This window comes from Anopheles coluzzii, chromosome 2 (genome assembly GCF_943734685.1).
Source record: "Anopheles coluzzii chromosome 2, AcolN3, whole genome shotgun sequence".
NCBI classification, from domain to species: Eukaryota; Metazoa; Arthropoda; class Insecta; order Diptera; family Culicidae; genus Anopheles; species Anopheles coluzzii.
Window position 1 is genome coordinate 40260741 of NC_064670.1, and position 20166 is coordinate 40280906.

The window sequence follows — 20166 nt, forward strand, 5'->3', positions numbered from 1 at the left end:
ATTAACCGTCAATTTGAATAGCACATGTTCGAATTTTTTTTCAAATCGCAGTTTGACAGTTTGAGCATGAGGTTTCGAACGCACACTAACACCACTATACGTCGTGTTTACAGATGACTTACAAAACACGGAAAAACAGAAAAAGGTGAAACATGCCGAAATTGTGACCCGGTATCGCATATAACGATTACGTACAAAGCATAACATTCGCACGTGTGTGTAGAGGAACGCAGGAACAAACATGTCCTTGCTGAAGCAGCTCAATCTATTATCCGGCCTAGTGCGCCGGACACTGGTCGGCAGTGTAAGGCCGCTGCACCAGACGGCCACACTCCGCAAGGTGGAAGATCGCAAGGCTATGCTGGCTTCGCTGCCCAGCAAAGACGAGGGCACGGTCGGCGAACGTTCCATCGACATTGATTCCATGATCGACAAGTAAGTCACCGTATAAGACAACCGATGCTTCCCATTCCCATCGCTGCCCACAAGCTAACCTGCCTGTCTGGCTGCCCCGTCCGTAGGAAAACGAGCATATTTCCCGATGCCAACACACCGACCTCCCTGATCAATGGGGTACCGTTCAACGAGATACCGATTTGCCACATCCGCGTGTCACCGAACAATACCATCATTTCGATCACGGATGCCAAGGGTGTGCCACAGTTTATCCGCTCGTGCGGCATCGAGGGCTTCAAGAACACGCGCAAAGGCACGAACATTGCGGCGCAGGCGACCGCAATCAGCATCAGCACGAGGGCGATCGAACGTGGCTACAAAACGGTTCGCGTCACGGTCCGAGGCCTCGGCCCGGGACGAATGGTAAGCATCACCAGCAGCTTCACCGGCGGATGTTATCCAATTCTCGCTTTATCGGCTTGCTTCCCTTTCCAGTCCGCTATAAAGGGGCTCGAGATGGCTGGGCTGAACATTGTTTCCATTACGGACACGACCCCGGTATCGTGGAATCCCCCCCGTCCCAGAAAGCAAAGGAAGCTGTAAAATGTGGCGAAATTGTGGCCCGTGCTGAGGAGGTGGAATTTAACGCTCTGTCATCATACCGTCATGCCATCGCAAAGACGCGCATGGAAAGCCGCCTTCCTCCTCTCCCACGTGTGCATCAACGTGTTACAGTTTTGTTTGATTGTTTATTTTAAAAAATAGTAATAAAATTAAAATTCTAGCACAATGTCTTTCCCGCTCATCGCTAGTCAGGGAAACCTCGGCGCTGCTTAATACATACACATATGTACACGCGGAAATGGAAAGAATGAAACGCACCGCTAACAGTATTTGGGGAACCGGCCGTGCGGGGTCCGGTCTGGTAATCTTTTGTTTCTTTTACTACAACACATCGTTTTTTACACGTAAAACCGAACACGCGAGATTATTTCGAAGCGTTTCCTACTAGTACCGGTCTTATACATGGTATAAGACAAACCGGAAAGGAAGGTTGTTGAGGGCTGTGTCCTCGTCCCGTCGCCGACGTGTCGTAGGCTTAAAACACGTCCCTTTACTTTTGCGTCCACTATAAGTGACGTGTGTTTAAAAACAACTACAAACCCTAACAAACAAATATGCGGGACAGCGCATCGTCTGACTCGAATCGCGGCAACGTACTGTTTGCAGTAAACGGGTACACGGGTATGTGTGTGTGTATGCTTACCTATCGGTATATACATCTTGGCACAAATGCGCTAAGGCTCGGTGATGATTTTGCCTCGATTTCTTACTTGAACCCCTCCCCACCCCCGAAAAGGAATGTCCATGGAAGTATCAACTCTACTATTCTCTCTAGCTCCTCTCTTTCTTTTTTTCCCTCTCTTCCTTCACTCCATTCGATGCTGACTTGTGGCGTAATCTATACCCGTGCGTCCACAATACCAAGGTTAGTTAGTTTGCGGTACTCAGATTCATTCTAGATCGACAGCTAACATGTTCATATCGCGCATTTAGTGGGATGTGTTGGTTCGCGTGTGTTTTTCTTCCTTCATCTCTTTAAGGCCTTTTCCTCGAATGTGATGCTTGTTTGCAATACTTCTCCTCGCAGCCAGGTGGGGAGGTTTGTCGGAAAAAGGACGCAGGACGAACGGCGCATTTTTACAAACGTCATAACTTTGCGGTAGTGCAACACCCGGCCGATACTGCCGGTATTCGTCGGGCATCAATGGCACTTAGATCATGCGGGGTGGATAATACGATTGCGGGCACAGTGGGTACTATTTCGTCGTTTATATTCGCACTGTTGCTATCACTACTACTGCTATTGGTCGCCGTCGTCGACGACGATTCTTCGCTTAACAAGGCAGGCGGCGATGGCAGCGCGGCCGACGAACACGACGAGGAGGAGGTAGGTGACACGATGGCAGACACGAGACAGGTGATGCGCTTTTTCAGTCGCACTAGCGGACAGTGATCGTCGGTCGCGGTACCACCCGCCGCCTTCCGCTTGCTCTTGCAACCGCCTCCTGCTCCGGCTGAACCACTGGGCGCCTCCTTTCGTGACGTAGGCGCAAGCGTTAGCGTGTACCGTGCCGACGACGACGACGACCGTTTGGGACAGCGCGAAGGCGACGGGGAGGCGGCACTGCTGCTTCGTTCCTTTCCGGAGCACCGCTTGCTCCGCTGCCGGCAGGACAGTATGCGGCGCGTCAGCCGCGATGAGGGTAGCAGCAGGTCGGCCGATCGCACGACGGGGCAACGTTCAACCACTGCCAGCGACAGCGCCACAGGCGGGGGTATGTCGGGGGGCGGAGCACCTTCCAGTGGGACGGCGGCGCTGCTTCGAATCCCATCGCCATCGCTCACAGTGACGTCCTTATCACATTCCTCTTGACTAGAGTCGGTTTCCATGGCAAACGGTTCCTCTTCTGTTTCTACTACCTGTGCTTCCATCGGGCCGTCGGATGCACCACCCCCGCCGCCGCCGCTGCCAGCTGTCATCTCCTCGCCACTGTCTGTCGGACGGGAGGAAGCGTGTGTTCCGGACGCTGACGTACAAGACGGTGCCGATGATGATGAGGATGATGATGAAGATGGCGGTGCCGGTGCCGATGCCTGCTGTGATGATGAGGATGACGATGGAGGCGGTGGTGGTTGCTGAGGTTGGCCAGTGCCGCCGCCATCGCCCGAATCGCTACGCTTCTCTTCACCGCCGCCTAGATTGAGCCCCTCCATGTAGCTGGAGATGCAGGACGGTGTGTAGATGACGGCGGACGCGTGCCCACTGCGCCCGGACGTGAGCGGTGTGCCCTCGTCCCAAACGTCCCGCACCGGGTCGTACACCTCGACGATGGTGAGAAAGTCCTGCCCATCGTAGCCGCCGATCGCGTACAGCCGCCCATCGAGCACGGTCAGCGAAAGGGCACTGCGGGCGATCCGGACCGGCGCGACCATCTCCCAGCACTGTTGCTCCGTGTCGTACCGTTCGACCGAAGCCAGCTGGCGCGTCCCATCGAACCCACCGACCACGTAGATGTACTGGTGCAGCGCTGCGACGCCGGCCCCGCTGCGCCCGTACCGCATCGGTGGCACCAGCGTCCAGGCGTTGTTCTCCGGATGGTAGCATTCGACCGAGGCGAGCCGTGTTTTCCCATCGAACCCACCGATGGCGTACAGCAACCGGTTCACGACGGCCACACCCACACCGAGCCGCTTCGATTGCATCGGCTGCACTAGCGTCCAGCGGTCAGTTTCGGGATCGTAGCTGAAGAAGAAAGAGTGCAAACGCCCCATTTAGCAACGGAAAAAGCAGGTAAGGTTGTGTGCGAGGGAATATACATACTACTCGACCGTATTGTGGTAGTCCGAGCCGGACGAGCCACCCACCGCGTACAGCAGCTCATCCATAACGGCCACCCCGACCCGGTTGCGGGGCACCGACATCGGCGAGCATGGGCGCCACCGCTCCGTGACCGGATTGTACCGATCGACCCAGTCGGAGTCGTAGGACGAGCCGGGGGAATTGTTCCGCCCGCCCACCGCGTAGAACGTGCCCTTGAGGAAGGCGGCCCCCAGCCCGGACCGCGGCACGGTCAGCTTCGGCAGCGTCAGCCACACCTTGTCGTCCACGTTGTAGCCTTCCAGCATGTCGAGCGAATGTTTGTAGTACCCGCCGGCCACGAAGATCATGCGCGTCGTGTTCGGTTTCCGCTCCCGCACCGCCGGCCGCTTGTGCAGCGTGAGGTCGTGGAATATCTTGGCCAGATACTCGCGACAGCCGGGCGCCCGGCGCAGCACGGCACAGTTCTTCATCTGCTCCTTCAGGAAGCTGGGCGTCAGCAGCTGGCACCGCACCGCGGACAGGATGCTCTCCATCTTCGGATACCGGTTGTCCTCGTCGTACTTTACCCACTTCAGCACGGCATCGTACACGTCCCGCTCGCCCTGCACGTTCAGCTCGTCCTTCCGGATCAGGCATATCAGTTGCATCACAGACAGTTGTAGGAACTCCTCCTCGCGGCAAATCTGCACGAAAATGGGAGAAAACACACACACACACTCGCGATTAGTGTCGGGGTACACGTTACGCGCACCCTGCGTGACTTACCTGGGTAAAGTTGCGCTCGATGAATTGGTTCGCCTTTTGCCGGAGCGACTCGCAGCCATGCTGCTCGGCAAAGTTCGCGATGCCGATCGCGTTGGTCGGGTCGAGCTGCCGCTCGAGAAAGTCACAGCAAGCGTCTATCACATTCGGCACCTGGAACATGGTGGCGGCCGGCAGCAGCTGGCACACGGTCAGCTCCGTCACCCGGATCTGGCCGGTGTACATGAAGAAGAGGATGCGCGTCATCGCGGTCGGGCAGACGCCCTGCAGCTTCACGCGCGCCATCTCGCACTCCTTCAGGCCGCCGGTGAACATGGCCTTGAAGTAGGGGCTCGCCGCGGACAGCACGACCTTGTGCGCGTGGAACGTTTCCTGCTCCACCTCGAGCGTCACGTCCGTCAGCATGTGGTGCGACCGCATCATAAACATCATCTTGAGCACCTCGCGCGAATAGTTCGGCATGTAGAACGCCATATCGCCCAGATCCTCTCGCGCTGTTGCTGCATTGCTGGCACCACCACCACCACCACCACCGCCGCCGGACTGGACCCACTGGACGGTGGTTGGACCGCTGCCGCTGCCGGGCGCCAAAGGTACACTGCCGGCACCGGTGCCATCGGTGGCCGGGTGTGACATACCAGTTACCGCACCACCGCCAGCCGTCCCACTACCACCGCCAACATTCCCGACGACCCCCATGAAGTGCGGGCCGCCGCCGCCGCCATTGCCGAAGCAGTCGGCAAAGCCAGCGGCTGCTGCTTCCATGCTCGGGGGCGGTGGTACGCGATACGGTGTCCAATCTGTAGGCTGCTTTTAAAGGTGCATGGAAAGAGAAGGGAAAGAAAACGGTCACAAATGATTAGAGAACACAGCCGACTACTACGTTTTGGGGGATGATTTTAGCATGACTCAACCAAGATTGGGACCAAAAACGGGGACGGATTTTCTCGTAATTCCAAATAATCATTCGGGGGATTTCTTTCACACCGTTTCAATGACTCAGCTTAGAAATCAGTCATCGTTCAAATTAGTGGTGGGAGTTCGGAATCGGACCTACCCGATTCCGATTCCGTGTTTGAAATCAATCCTGGGGCCGATTCCGATTTCGGAGTTGACACTGGAGCCGAAAAATGACTCCGGAATCAATTCCGGAATCGGAATCGACTCCAGAATCAGAATCGGCTCCAGAATTGGAATTAGCTGTGGAATGGGAAACAGTTCTTGAATTGAAATAAGAAGTTTCAGAAGCGAAATCAATCCAAGAATCTCCTTGAGAATGGATCGCCTACAAATAATGGGGCCCTTTCCGTTTGAAGCTCGTAGGCTGAAATTTCAGCCTGTCAGCTGTTTGCATTGTATAGCAGTTTTCGAGCAGCTATCTAAGTGAGTATAATATACAGGTAGGCTTATCCCAAGGTGTATAAATTTAGAAGGCTGATTTTTATCGCTTCTGCTTCTGAATGAAGATTGTAAGAGTGTTTTGAGTATTCGTCAAGCCTCCAGAAAGCTCGTTGGAGCAAAAGTTTTCACTCGTTCTGTCATAAAGTGATCTTCAAAATTGGTTATGAAAAAATGCTATGAGACCACCTGGACTACATACACTTTGATTCCAGATTCCACCACCTGATCTCTTTAATGCACCTTGGGATAAATGTAAACAAACCTGTGTTTTCGAGCAGGTACAGTAGGTGACCGCTAACTGAGAGGTAAACAAGCTCCAGTTAACGAACAATGTTCGCTAACTGGAGTGACGTTTCTATGGATTGATTGTTTTGATTGGCGTTGTCTGGAATAAACATACCAAATTTTTTTTTCATTTATGTTGATATAAAGTATAGTAATTCGTGTAATAATAAAAATTAATAGCAAACGTAGGCAAGAGACCCTAAATTTGTTTGAAAAATGCACATTTGCGACAAATTTCTCTTCATGAGATTCCGGATGTTTCATGTTTTGACGTTTAAGTGTTCGTTAACTGAGAGTCACTCCAGTTAGCGAACCTCCAGTTAAAAAGCACTCCAGTTAAAACACATCCAGTTAGCGGTCACCTACTGTACTCGAATCTAATTCTAGCTTTTAGGCTAAAATTTTCTAGACTGAAAATTGCAGGCTAGTTTTGTGTGTGGTTTTGTATGGAGTGTTTACATGATTTCAGCCTCCAATTGTCAAACTCCATACAAAAAACTGACTAGAATCGTGAAGGGCCCCAATATTAGATTTTTTTTTTTGCAGTTATCATTACGTAGCTTCATTTGACTCAAACGCAGATTCTTGTGGAGATGCCGAAACCGACTCCGATTTCGAAGCCGATTCTGATTTCGGAGCCGATTCCGGAACCAATTCTGGAGCCGATTCCCAGTCAGAAGCCGATTCCGAAATCCGTTCCTGAAACTGATTCCGGACCCAATAGTTACTTCCTATCACTAGTTCAAATCCAATTATTTGTAAACTGCTTCAATGTAGCTTTTATGAACAGATTTAGATCAAATTTACCCCACCCTAAACTCAGTTCATTGCAGTTCACCATTACATGCCTTTTTATCGAAATCAATGTATTAGAATTGATCTAAAAATGACACTAAAAGGGGGAGAGAACTAGTTTTGTAGTTAGTTTGAACGCCGTTCACCAAAACTGACCGATCACAAAATGCTTGTCTCGGATCACGAAAGTGTCACGAAAGTGAAGAACGGATGCAAAACAAACCAAACTACCAGCGCCATTTGCCAATGCCGCAATCGTACGCACAGCACAGCGCAATTCCGCGTTATCAGTACCGAACCGTACCGTGCGTCCCATCGTCAAATGGTTCCGTAGTTCGGCAAAACGGTACTGAAGGAAGTAGGCAGTAGGCTGGTGTCGGCGGTCGGTCGGTCGGTTGGTTGTGTGCGCAAAATTTACGCTTCGTCATGCGGTCGCGGTCGGGTCGGTGCAGCGGCGTTATGACGCGAACGCATGTGCTCACGTACGCACTCTTTCGCGTTCTTTTGTTTGGTGTGTCTACTTGGATGCCCTTGTTTATGTTTTTTTTTAATTCGGCAGCCATTCTTGCTTGTCTTGATCTGGGTCCCCCCTTAATCAACGCTCGGGGGATTATGAATCGGGAAGTTTAATGAGAGCATTAACAAGGTGACAGCATCTGTTTGGAGCTGATCTTCCTTCCTCTTTTTTGCAATGCTGATAAGAAATAAACACTTTAATCCTTAAATAACAATGAAACACACAATTGAGCGAACTGTCTGGGAAAAAGATTCATCTCAGACTCAAACGCTTGCTATTTGCTGTATGCAACGTGTTTTTTTTATTGGAGAGAAAGAGAGTGCGCCAGAAGGACCGGCCTTGAACCGGCGGCTGGCGGAGTGCAAAATCGCTGATAGGTACCAGCCTTGTGCAAATGGGTGACCACCACCCCTCCTGCTCCCCCGCTGAGAGGCAGCATACACAGAGACGCGTTGCGTGGCTTGCAATCAGCGACCACTAATCGATCCCATTTCGCGCGATGATCACCGCGATAATGGGTTAGTAAAAAAAAAAAGAACGGAACACACCGCACCAGGCCCTAGAGGTCCATTCACCTCGCTGCTGCTGCAGACCCTTCCGCTTCCCTTCCCTTCTTAATCAATGGTGTGTGGGAAAGGGCAGTGCGAAGGCAACATTTGTCTTCCTCTCTTATCGCGTGTTATCGCTCGGCAACGGCCTCTCACGCTCGGAGACCTTGTCACGACGCTCCTCGAAAGCGCGATCATTCCCTTCCCCTTTACCCTGCCCTTGCAAATTGTTGCAAAAATTATCGCCTCTCCTATCGTTCCAGCCACTTTTTTGCCCATCTCTCTCCCCTTCCTTGCCGAGACCACTCTTGGAAGCCCGTTTTAGTTGCGCCAAAGCGCATGTAGCACACACAACGCGCAATAACATTAGAATGTTTGTGTTTGTGTGTGTGTGTGTGTGTGTGTGTGTGTGTGTGTGTGTGTGTGTGTGTGTGTGTGTGTGTGTGTGTGTGTGTGTGTGTGTGTGTGTGTGTGTGTGTGTGTGTGTGTGTGTGTGTGTGTGTGTTCATGGAGGTTTTTTTTTGCGTTTTTGTTTTGTTTATTGTTTTATACCGTGTAATGACGGGGCATTCCTCTGCTCGCGCGAGCACTAATGAGCAGTCCCAACCCAACCGACTTCCATTTTGATAACACCTAATAGTCTCTTTATTTTTTAGTGCATGTGACACTTTTAATACATACACACACACATACACCGAGAGATGATCCTTGGAATTTTGCTTTACTCGTTGACTAGTCATGAAAGAATCGACTTTTTGTGCGAGATGATACAGTCCTGTATGATTTTAAAAGGGTTTGTGGGCAGTAGATTTCAATCATAATTTGGGATTGGGAACATATTTTGATGAATCGCGTGTTGAAGGCAGGCTATTACCTGAAGATCTTCTCAATCAAGGTCATCCGAGATAACAAATCTACGGAACGGCGACACAATTTGTTACACACACTCCCTACCAAACAGCGATACTTGAAAGGGTTTTTTTTTGGGATCTTTCTACTCTCAAATGGCCAATGCAATAGTAAACCGTGGATTTTCAAAGTTTCAATTTACTTTACAATTTTCGCAATTTGCACAGGGAAATAGTTAAAGAAGACTTTTCATGCACAACACAACCTGAAACTAGCAGCAATATTAATTAGATCACATTACAACCATTACAACCACCCGATGCAAGTCGCCCGATGCACCTTAGCAACGCATTCTTGCACTAGGGTTGCTAAGTTTATCTCAAGACGGTGCAAAGCCCTTCTGCAAACCTTGTCATTATATAACAACACTTCACCTTCGATACGAGAAAGTTGCTTGCTTATTGTCACGCCAACTTTGTTCCTTAAACGCTTATTGTTCACCAAGCTATGGGCTGGTCCCTTCCGGAACTAATTTTACATGCGTGTGAGTCGCTAAAACACGTCAAAATTTTCGCATCAAATGTTGAACCAAGCGATTTCCAGATAACAAAAACCACTGAGAAGAGGTATGCCGCAGGATCTAGAGCTTTTTTTTAAGGTTTTCACAGTACTACGATCGAAGTTGGTCGACTCGCCTGACACTTTAATAGCGTTGTTTTCGTCGCTTATCGCCCAACAATAAAACAATTTCCTTTTGCACATTGTTTCATACATCAATGCTTTCCATTACGATTTATAATATCCCTAAAAACACCCTCGATGCCATTGCACTGTTTCGCCGAAGGAATACAACAACACTCACCGACAAAAACCATCCGGGGGTATGTGCGGACATCGGCGGCGAAACTCCTCCGAGGGAGTTATTCGCAGGACGTTCGCAACACATTTACACACACGCACAGACACAGTGACACACTATCGCTTGAATGATAGAAACGATGTAATATGGATTAGGACCTTTGCACCAGTGCATAAAGACGGCAACGTGATGGACAGTCCCGTGTATATCTAGGTACACACTGTCCAAAGCGATGGACTTAACTGAGCGAGCAGAAGCCGTCCGCTTTTTGGCCCACTGTTTGATTTCGGCCTTGTGCTTTTCGGTGGGTGAGGGAAGAGGGGTTGGGTGGGGTTATCTATATCAGCAGCGTCATGCTGCCCAATGCTTTTCTCCAAGATTCTTTTTTATCGCACACGATACGAGATTGCAAGCCGCGCGCGCGCACCCGTGTGTGGAGATAACGGGGAACCACCACCAACATCGCCACCCGCGGGTCGGGAGGAGATTTCTAACAACGAGAAATTAAATTAGTAGCATCATCGTTACATTCCGCTTTCGCGGTGGTTTATCACGCTGATCGTTCGATGAATCGATAAATCTACTACTCCAAGCTGTTATCACAATCGCCACTCCCCCTCCCTCTCGCTTCCTCTGTGTAAAACAGCCGTTTTGCTTGTTGGGAGGTGGTGCGTGCCTCGGCCGGGACAAAAAGCTTGCGACGAAATGGCGGTCAAAGGGTTGAAATCAAAGGCAAAAGAAAGTGCAACGACCGTTGCACCAATTTCGTTATTGATCAATTTCAATCTGGGAAGAAACTACACATCTCACCAACGGAGAACGATCAAGAAGAGAAGGCCAATCAAATGAGCCTGAAGAGAGCCTGGTTCAATATTACCGTACGTACACACTAGCAATTCGGTTAGCATGAGCAATTCGGTTCGCTTCCATGAACGTGAACGTACTAGTTCTTTCATTTAGATGAACTGAACGTGAATCGCGATTCCTTCGTTCATTTCAGTTTGTAAAAATATGGCAAATGGTTTCATTTCTCAAGAAGAATTAATTTATCACATCTTGAAATTTTTTTGGCAGACCAGTATAATCTTTATTTCGACGGGTAGGACGTTCTTTTTGTGAAGGATCTTGTCATACGGTTCAGATTTGTATAGGAGGAAATGAACGACCTGGCTTTGTAGGACGTTCTTTATTTCGACGGGTGGGAAGTTATTTTCATGGCCAACTCAGTACATTATGATTTATAAAGCATCGATGAACGGAGATTAGATGGACGTAGTTCGTTCGTTCTTTAGGATGAATTGAATGAATCGTACAGTTCCGGTTCTTGAGGCACAACTCTAGTACACACCTCATGATGTCAGTAAGCTGTTGCTTCGTCGGATATGGGAGAGGGAGGGAGGGAGAGGGAGTGGCATAGGCCTTGGGACAAATCATCAAATCGAGCTAAGCGTGAATCAAATATTGGCAATGGTCCAGTTGCGTCAGCGGTGTGTTCTACCATGACCAGAGGAAGGAATATGGCCGCCGTCATAACATAACTCCGGCAAACCGTATTTTGGCACTGAACGCCACCCACAGTGGGCACTTTAGAAGAAAATTTGGGATTTAAATCTTTTGCTCTGTGTTTTTGAACAAATGTCACAACATGAAGACTGTTTTTTTAATTAATTATATTAACTTTCTTTAATTTGCCATTGAGCACATTAGTCAAGCAAATAGCAGGCTTTCATAAGAGGCTAAGAGAAGTACACCAAATGTACGCCTTTTTTGAAGTATTTAACGAGAAGGTCACTTGAGAGATTCTCAATCTGGAGAAATATATTACCGTGCAAATAGACGTACCTCAATTCACCCAGTCAACTTGCCTCTTTTTTGATTAAAAATATATATCAAAAAAGTTTGGGTTATTTTTTTTTAAATTTCGGAATTCAAAAAAGCCATAAACAGAACAATCTGGCTTGTAAGCAAAAGGCATAAAATCCTGTTTGCAAAATTGAGCTACAGTAGAACACTGTTTATCTGGGCTCATCGAGACTTGACCTCGCCCGGCTAGGCTACTCAAATAACTCGAAAAATGGGTCCAATTATGCTTTTATCACAAATTTTTGAAGTTTTTAAGAAATTTGAAAAACAAACCTAGTCCGTTTTTAAGAACTGCATAATTGCTCAGTGAAAATATCATAGATTAGCCATACATTTTGAGGTTTATCGCCATAACAATGTGCTCTGATAACGATGTTTACAAATATCCTCCGTCAGCACGCAATGTATCCTTGGGCAATTGTCATTTCTCAACAACACGGATGTACGGATGGCCGGGGAAAAGGTACCCCCCGGATAAATGGCGTCCCGCTGTACCTTTTCTCTCTGCGAAATTTCACTCTAAGCCAATTTGCAAGGTTATATAAAAATATAAGAGCCTCTTTTGGCAACTAGGCCACTAAGAATAATCTAGGGAGTATTTAAATGACAATCAAGAAACTGAGTTTCTTAGTTTGTTCGTTAGTGTAAATTCAATTAATTCTAGTGCTTTATTGTTTATCTAGAATTTATAATTTCTTCCTTTATCTAGCCCAGTGTGTCGATTATGTGGCTATGGTTAGTAAACAAACAGCAGAATCGCATGTTATGATGTTGATGTATTGATAGAAACTCGTCCAGAGCGGTATGAAACACTGTTCGTACTTCAGCGAATAGAGCTTAGAATTGTGCCGTTTGTTGTGTCATTCTGCTGTACAGAAAACTCCTCGAACCAGTGCTGAAAGCTTATATTGACACACTTTTTCCCCCCTTCAACACACAATCACAAGCTGACAAAACTATGTCAAACGATAATTCGCGAGAAGAAGAAAAACGAAAAAGTTTATCTTCGGCCGCGTTCCGTCATTGCATCGCTTCCATTTCGGTTTTACTCGTCCCTTGCAAGTCATGCTGAGTTTGTAATTCGATTCTGTCGGCAGTGGCAGTGGGGCCAGTAAATTGCAACTAGTCTGGTTAAATGCGCTTTGGTGCCTCATAATCATCTACTTCCTTCTCTCAGGAGCATTTGACTGTTTTCATTCAAGTACAAATAGGGAGGGAACGGTACGGAACAGCAACAGATAACCATAAGCATTTGCGTGCACGATCTACGGTGGGTGATCGAGTACAACGAAGAGTGGTGGTAGTGTGTGTCGATCACCTTAAGCTTTCTTTCTTCCATCTAACTTTGCACAATCAATTCTGTCTGCTCATCTGACTGTCGTCTATCGCTTCCTGCTTTCCTTTTTTCTATTTTCCGCCCAGCGATAGAAGGGAGGAGGAGGAGGATGGCGTCGATCATCGGTCGGTTTGAGAGGGGCAGATGGTGTAACAATTTCACGATAATCTGCCTTGAGGGAGAGAGAGAGAGAGCGAGCTGTGCTAAAAATAACAGACGGGCCAAGCAGAAATGGACAATATTGCTCAACAGCGCGGTGGACGTCACGCAGCGGCTTAGTAGCGCTCAGAATGATGCCGCATTATCGCAAGAATGTTTAAACTGCACGGCAAAGATTACATAGAGCATAGTTTATTTAAAAAAAAAAGTGCTGCACGAAAGAGGCAAAAACCTCTGGGATAGCTTCTGTTTTGAATCTCTTCTAAACGCAATAAAAACCAAGAATGTTATATTGAGCAGTGTAGATGACATAACGCAAGCTTATTTTCGGAGCAATCACTTTTCTAATCTTATCCGAGAATTAATATTCCAAAATAAAATAAAAACAATTCAATTGAATTGAATTGAAACAAAACGACACAAAATCGTTTCTTTTTCTGTTCTAGACAGCGTCCATTAATAAGCATTTTCAGCGTTTTTGTCCAAAATGGAAGATGTTTTTACAGTTGGCATTATTGTTAGGATCTCTTGCAGGTTTGTCTGCTATTTACCGTACAAACAAAGAATGGAAATTCCCAGCACGAGACCTGTACCACTGTTTTATCCATACGAGAAATCGGTCTTTGGACTACACAAGAATCTAGATTACGTATGGTTATTTTACTATTGGTAACTTACTGTACACTCTTGGGCCGGTCTGGTGGTACAGTCATCAACTCGTACGACTTAACAACATGCCCATCATGGGTTCAAGCCCCGAATAGACCGTGCCCGCATACGTAGGACTGACTATCCTGCTATGGTAACCAAAAGTCTCTGAATGCCAAGCCCACTTGTGACTAGTGGGGGTTCAGGCAGGCCTTGACCGACAACTGTTGTTGTGCCAAAGAAGAAGAAGAACTTACTGTACATTGACAATTTTGGGACAAATTCGATGATCTATTCTATAAAAGCGCCGGTTTCTATCCGAGTCGTTCTCCTATAGCAAGGATTCCAAAAGCAGCAAAATTGTTGGCCTCGTCCGACATTACTAAATTAGAACCATTTTAGAATAATTCTTTCACGTCTGTGTTACGGTTCACATCTGTCTGTACAGTCTGTACAATATCATATTGAACGATCCTTTTTTATCAAATAGTAGCTCACTATAACCTATAATTTTACTGATTAATTACGTTTAATCCTGCACTTCTGAAAGCTTATACAAAGTGTTAATTTTATCATGATTTGCCTACCAAGCAGAAGAAATAGAGTGACCAAATTAGAAACAGTGCTATAAACATGTGTAATATTTAATTACTGTTGATAAAGTGTAAAGCTAAACACAGCAAATTATAGCAACCATAAATACTCAATTATTTTTCAATAACATTTAGCCTGCCAGTTTAATGATCAACATTTTATGTAGATTCAAACCGACCCGACGACCTCTTATACATTCCCCATTATTGTTGGTGTAATCACCGGCACGAGGAGATGCTTATCTATTCCCGAGCATTAACGACCTGCAAACCCGTATAATGGCAACACGTGATTTTGTCAGCTTGGCCCAATTTGGCGGCTGCGACGGCGGCGGCAGTTTGTACAAGCGCCTTCACATATGTGCTTGGCCCACGGTCACCAACGCAGCAGATAGCTGATTACGCTTTTACATACGCGCAAACACATCCGTTGCTAATCCACACGGAACATTCGTCATCTTGCGTACGTTTTTTGTTGCTATAGTCTTGCGTAAACTGTCCGGTGCGTATTGTTCGATTTCAATTAGCACCTGATCAGCCTCGGAGCTTCCGAGCCCTACCAGACGCATTAGTGGGTGTGTCCAGCAAGCCGAAACGAACTGTACACCTTGGCAATTGGGTTTAGTGACAAGGTGTACAATTCTTTCACCCAACGCGATTAATGTTTAGATATCGGTCACCAAAATTATGGAAGAGTGTGGACAATTCAAACATACCACTCTCCCAAAAGACTAAAGGCAATATTGTGCGCCTTTAAATAGCCAAAACTACGCACTCTTACACACACACACACACACTCAGACACTATCGGCGGAACTACAGACTGCGTTAGCGTTGTTAGAAGGCTCGCGGTTTGGCGGCAGGGAGCGCGGTAAGGAGGGAAGTGATCGGACGCTGTCTCTTTGCGGCCGGTTTTGCCGAATCATGCTGACGAACAACACAGCAGCCCCCGGGGAACGACCCGCCGCCGTACGATCGACCATGGCAAGCGTGTGTGTGTGTGTATTACATCCAGAAGAAGAAGGAGCATGAGGAGGTGGAGAGTGCGGTTGGTTCTCTGTGTGGTGCACGGCGCACGGCTGCATGTTGACAGAGGGTGACGCACAATTACCATGCAATTCTTGCTCTCACTCTCACTCTCTCTCTCTCACTCTCACACTCTCTCTCTCTCTCTCTCTCTCTCTCTCTCTCTCTTTCTCTCTCTCTCTCTCTTTTCTCTCTCCTTTTCCCTTTCTCCCTGTCTCGCTCTCTTTCACACACACACACATACACACATCACTGCACAACATCGCACGCCCGTCGGCCCGGTTTGTACGCGCGAGATAGGGGCCCCGCGTGTGTTGATACTTATCGCACACAACGGCCGATTGCGCAAAAAGCTGCTCCGTGCGCGCGCGCGCGTGTGTGCCCATTGCGCCACATTTCCCACCGTTTCCTTCCCCCCGTTTTGGCGAACAGAACAGTTGTTTTGGAGGTCTGTCGGGATTTTTCTCAATGGTTCAATCAATTGTTGTTCTGGTTTGATGTGAGCACTAAACTCTTCTCTTTTCAACCCGCTTTAAAACAAATAGAGAAAAAAAGGCAAACACAAACAGTCGCTGAATCTTCTCGACGACCTCGCGTCGGCTGGAACCATCAAGCAGGCCCTGATCACCGTGCGCACGTGCGTGTGCAAAAGGGAAGGAAGCATTCTGGAAGGAGAAAGTGTTTCTCCCTCTACCCCCCGCGCGCACACATACACACGGCGCAAGTGTATCGGGGGGTGCAGGAATGCAAAACGCGTCTGGTGTGAAAACGGTCTGCTGCTGGCGACTTTTAATCGGTCTGCCAGCGATAAGATAAGGTTTCGTCGAGACAGGGACCAATGCAACAGGAGGGGAAGGGGAAAAGGGATACTTTGCACCGTGGTTGATAAAGAATTATTGTTATCCACTGCACGGCAATTCACAAAGGCGTGAAATGGGTTGCTGGCAAGAAAAGTATCGTAATGCGGGTAAATTGGGTTGAAGCCACTTAACACAGGTTACGGTTGTTCTTGGGTCAACGTTGGAATAATTTGACTCATCTAATTTAGGGGATAAAACGTCTGAAATCGGCATTATCTTTCGTGCCCCGGAACATACCAACCGCCTCTAAAAAGTTTGCAAACGGACGCGGAATGCGGTGATAATGAGTAAGCCAAGGTTGTGGTAACCATGGAACGTTAGTCACTCGGGCGAGATTACAGTCTCGTGTGCTTTTCAGCCAGAAGACAAAAATCGGTACATCCCTTGCGGAACACGTGGTAAGGAAGCGAAACGTTCAGCTCACAGGGAGCCAGAGAACACGTGCCTGTATACCGGGCACCACATACTTGGCTCCTGCCGGTACCTTACACTCCTTCCATTCCTTTCTGCCCACCGAAACACGTTAACCCGTTCGTAATCGAAGCCAGAACAGCACAACGCACGGTTCTTGTGGCCTGTCTACTACACTATCCCCAGAGTCTGACAAGACACTACCACTACCACACAACTACCACAATCGCTGCCAACGGCTCTCTAATCGTGCTGATTCATCGTACTCAACTCAACGTCTACGAGCCCGTCCGTGAGCAGCAGCAACAGCAACAAGCGAACATCGCTGCCCCCCTCCCCCGTCTGATATGATACTCCTCTCCTTTTCCTGTTTTTCTGTGCTGCCTTTGTCTAACAGGGCGAGTGTGAGTGTGTTAAACCAGTATGCAAGCGCAAGCCCAACACAAAACCACCCAGGGTTTAATGAATAAATACGCAACCGACCATGAATCGAATACGCACAGGACGACGTGCGCCGACACCAAGCCCCACACTAGATCCGTCGATCATGGTGACGAATAAAAAAAACAGGGCGGGGAGGGTGTTAGCTTAAGGTGTGGGTGTGGGTGTCTGGGGGATGATCAACACCCACACACCCATCTTATCTTGAGCGCGCACACTCAACCGCGCACACCACACCGCAGTGGTAGCCCCATACACTCACACACACACAGCGCCAAAAAGCCCCGCTCGCGACACACGATCCAAAGTGCGAAACAACATTCCCGCGTGAGCAGCATGACAGTTCACAAATCATTCTCGAACCAGCTCGTCGATCGGTGCGCGGAAGCTTTGCACCGCCTGCCACGGATGCGAATTTCCACTGGGGTTTTTGTTTGTTTTGTTTTTGTTTTTGGTACACTTCTTTCATCTCTCTCATCGGCGGAAAGGAGGCTGGCGGCAGCAGCGAGAAAAGAAATGGATGGTGGCAGGAAAACTGCATCCGCTGCGCTGCCGTTGGCTCAGTTTCCGCCTTTACATAACAACACGCTCTCTCGCAATATCCCGGTAACGTGGAGCTGCTCGCCTGCCGTTTGCTTTACATGTGTGTTCAAACGCGCGCTGACTCGTGGAAAGGGTTGGTGGTGGTGGTTTTCTCTCGCCCCACATACTTACTTGCTACCGATTAGTGGTGTGCTGCACGCTGGTTCCGCTAGTCCGATCCTGCCCTCCCCCTTCGAAGGCGCCGCTTATCACGAACCGGATGTCCTCCCAACGGTAGAATGTCCTGGCGCTGATGTTTCTCTCCGTTCGCCACGCACACCCGCACACACACACACACGCGCAACTGGCCGGCGGGGAATTCGATTGGCAATATCACACAGCCAGCAGCAGAACGAGCACACACAATAACACAACGCAGCAGACGAATCGTGCACAATCGAATTCTCGTCACCCGTCTACACCCGTCTCACCTATCAACCATCACTGAGGTTGCTTGCTTCGTGCTTATTTCCGTACGGTTCCACTCGCTGCTACCTATCGCTACACAACTATTGCTACAACGACTACTGCCACTAATCGCACCCCGACGACAACACAATCACTTCACAACATATTTTTGCTTTCAATGCTTTGCACCGCGGTGGGAATCGCAATGATCCAGCGCAACATAACACGACGTTTGCCTGCGGGGTGGGGGGCCAGATTGGGCAAGGAACGGCAGTGCTCGACCGTGTTGACCGGATGGAAGCTGGACAGGGAAGCAACAACTAAAGAAAAAACGACACTACACGTACACACGCACTGCTGGGGCACACGGAGGGGCAGTTATTTACAGCCCACTTGGCGTAAAGCGCAACGATTGCACACTTCTCGGCTCGGTGTACCAGTGAGGTGTCGCAGGAACGGCCGTATTGATAGAAACAGAAAAGAATAATGAATAATAAGACTGACAGCTCTGTTTTCGATCCGTATGCGCCCGTAGCCTTGTGATGGTGTGCGTGTGTGTGTGCAATGCGTTGTGGCAGGGTTCGAAGCAGATGTGGGCATTGCCGACTCATTATTGGCGTTGCTTATCGTGTTGCAAGCACTCACAGCAGCAAAAGTACTTGCGATTCCAAGTTATTTAAACTCATCGCGTTAAAACCCTATCTATTTTTAAATTGTGTCACGCTTTATAATGAATTTAAAGTAGAAAATATTGTATCCAAGGTATCATGCAAATAGCAAAAACCCCTGTAATGAAGGCAAATCACCAACCCAAAGAACATTCCTGTGCTACTCCCGCAGGGCAAGGCGAGGGTTTTTGACTTTCGAAAATGCCTGCATCTCGCTCATTTTCTTTAGCCGTCCTTTACCGCAAGGCCAGACAAGGTGAAATATACAGCGAAATAAACTACAGTAGAGCGTCGATTATCCGGGCAGCTCGGGACCGGACGGTTGCCGGTTAATCGATTTGCACGGATAATGGTCCAAGAAATGTCAAATTCATATAAAAATTATAAAATCCACTATTTTTTAAGATTAATTCACCTAGAATCAATCGATTAATCGTTAGTAGAATATTATTTTAATCAATAACTGTAGGTTTCACAACTCTTCATGAACAAAAATGAATTTCGAAAATACCCCTAGACACTACAGAGCTGCACAAGAAACTGGTTTCCCAATTGATTATCGCTGCAAACTTTCGCCGTACGTATGAACAGCTGTCAGATTTATGCGCACGGTTAAGCCGCCCGCCGGTTAATCCGTCCCCGGATAATCGACGTTCTACTGTATTGGAAATAACTACAGGTGAAATATATGTCAGATAACGCATCACAGCAACCAGCTAATGTGCAATGTAAACAAATAACGTGTACAAAATCGCAACTAGATCCATTAAAAAACTTCATTATCAATGTCGTAATTGTCACTCATAAATCGTTACTTTTCTCTTTTTTTATTCAATAACTTCATTTTTTATATACAGTATATTCGGGGGCGGATTAACCGGTGAGCGGCTTAACCGTGCGCATCAATGTGACAGCTGTTCAAACGTACGACAAACATTTGCAGCGATAGTCAATTGGGTAACCAGTTTCTTGTGCAGCTCTGTAGTGTCTAGGGATATTTTCGAAACTCATTTTTGTTCATGAACAGTTGTTAAACCTACAGTTATTGATTAAAATAATATTCTACTAACGATTAATCGATTGATTCTAGGTGAATTAATAATAAAACTAGTGAATTTCATATGTTTTATATGCGTTTGACATTTCTTTGACCATTATCCGTGCAAATCGATTAACCGGCAACCTTCCGGTCCCGAGCTGCCTGGATAATCGATGTTCTACTGTATTTCATTTTTTTTTTTCGATAAAATTCATAGTTTTATATTTCTATGCACGTAGTAACAAAGAAATCTGTTCTATTTTCCGTGCTTTAAGGCCTTATTAGATGGAGGAAAATACTGTCATTTGATTTTGGAATCTATCCTTCAAACCAGA

At 47.7% G+C, this 20166-nt stretch overlaps 2 protein-coding genes across 5 annotated transcripts; one reads left to right on the top strand and one right to left on the bottom strand.

Annotated features, from left to right (window-relative positions):
- Window positions 1–99: 99 nt before the first annotated feature.
- On the top strand, window positions 100–1190 carry LOC120951454 (28S ribosomal protein S11, mitochondrial). Its single transcript, XM_040370201.2, has 3 exons — window positions 100–435; window positions 522–819; window positions 892–1190. Exons 1-3 carry the CDS (start codon window positions 242–244, stop codon window positions 997–999), a joined length of 600 nt encoding a protein of 199 aa, XP_040226135.2. The 5' UTR covers window positions 100–241; the 3' UTR covers window positions 1000–1190.
- Window positions 1126–18675, bottom strand: LOC120951453 (kelch-like ECH-associated protein 1B). Of its 4 annotated transcripts, none has more exons than XM_040370200.2 (4): window positions 17849–18675; window positions 4547–5350; window positions 3782–4464; window positions 1126–3703 (listed from the first exon to the last, which is right to left on the bottom strand). In XM_040370200.2, the coding sequence occupies exons 2-4, from the start codon at window positions 5306–5308 to the stop codon at window positions 2107–2109; spliced, it is 3042 nt and encodes a 1013-aa protein (XP_040226134.2). In that variant the 5' UTR covers window positions 5309–5350; window positions 17849–18675; the 3' UTR covers window positions 1126–2106. The 4 variants fall into 4 exon arrangements, with proteins under 4 accessions (XP_040226134.2, XP_040226133.2, XP_040226132.2 ...); XM_040370199.2 differs by having other exon boundaries at window positions 4547–5353; XM_040370198.2 differs by lacking the exon at window positions 17849–18675 and adding an exon at window positions 9801–10734.
- Window positions 18676–20166: the final 1491 nt, after the last annotated feature.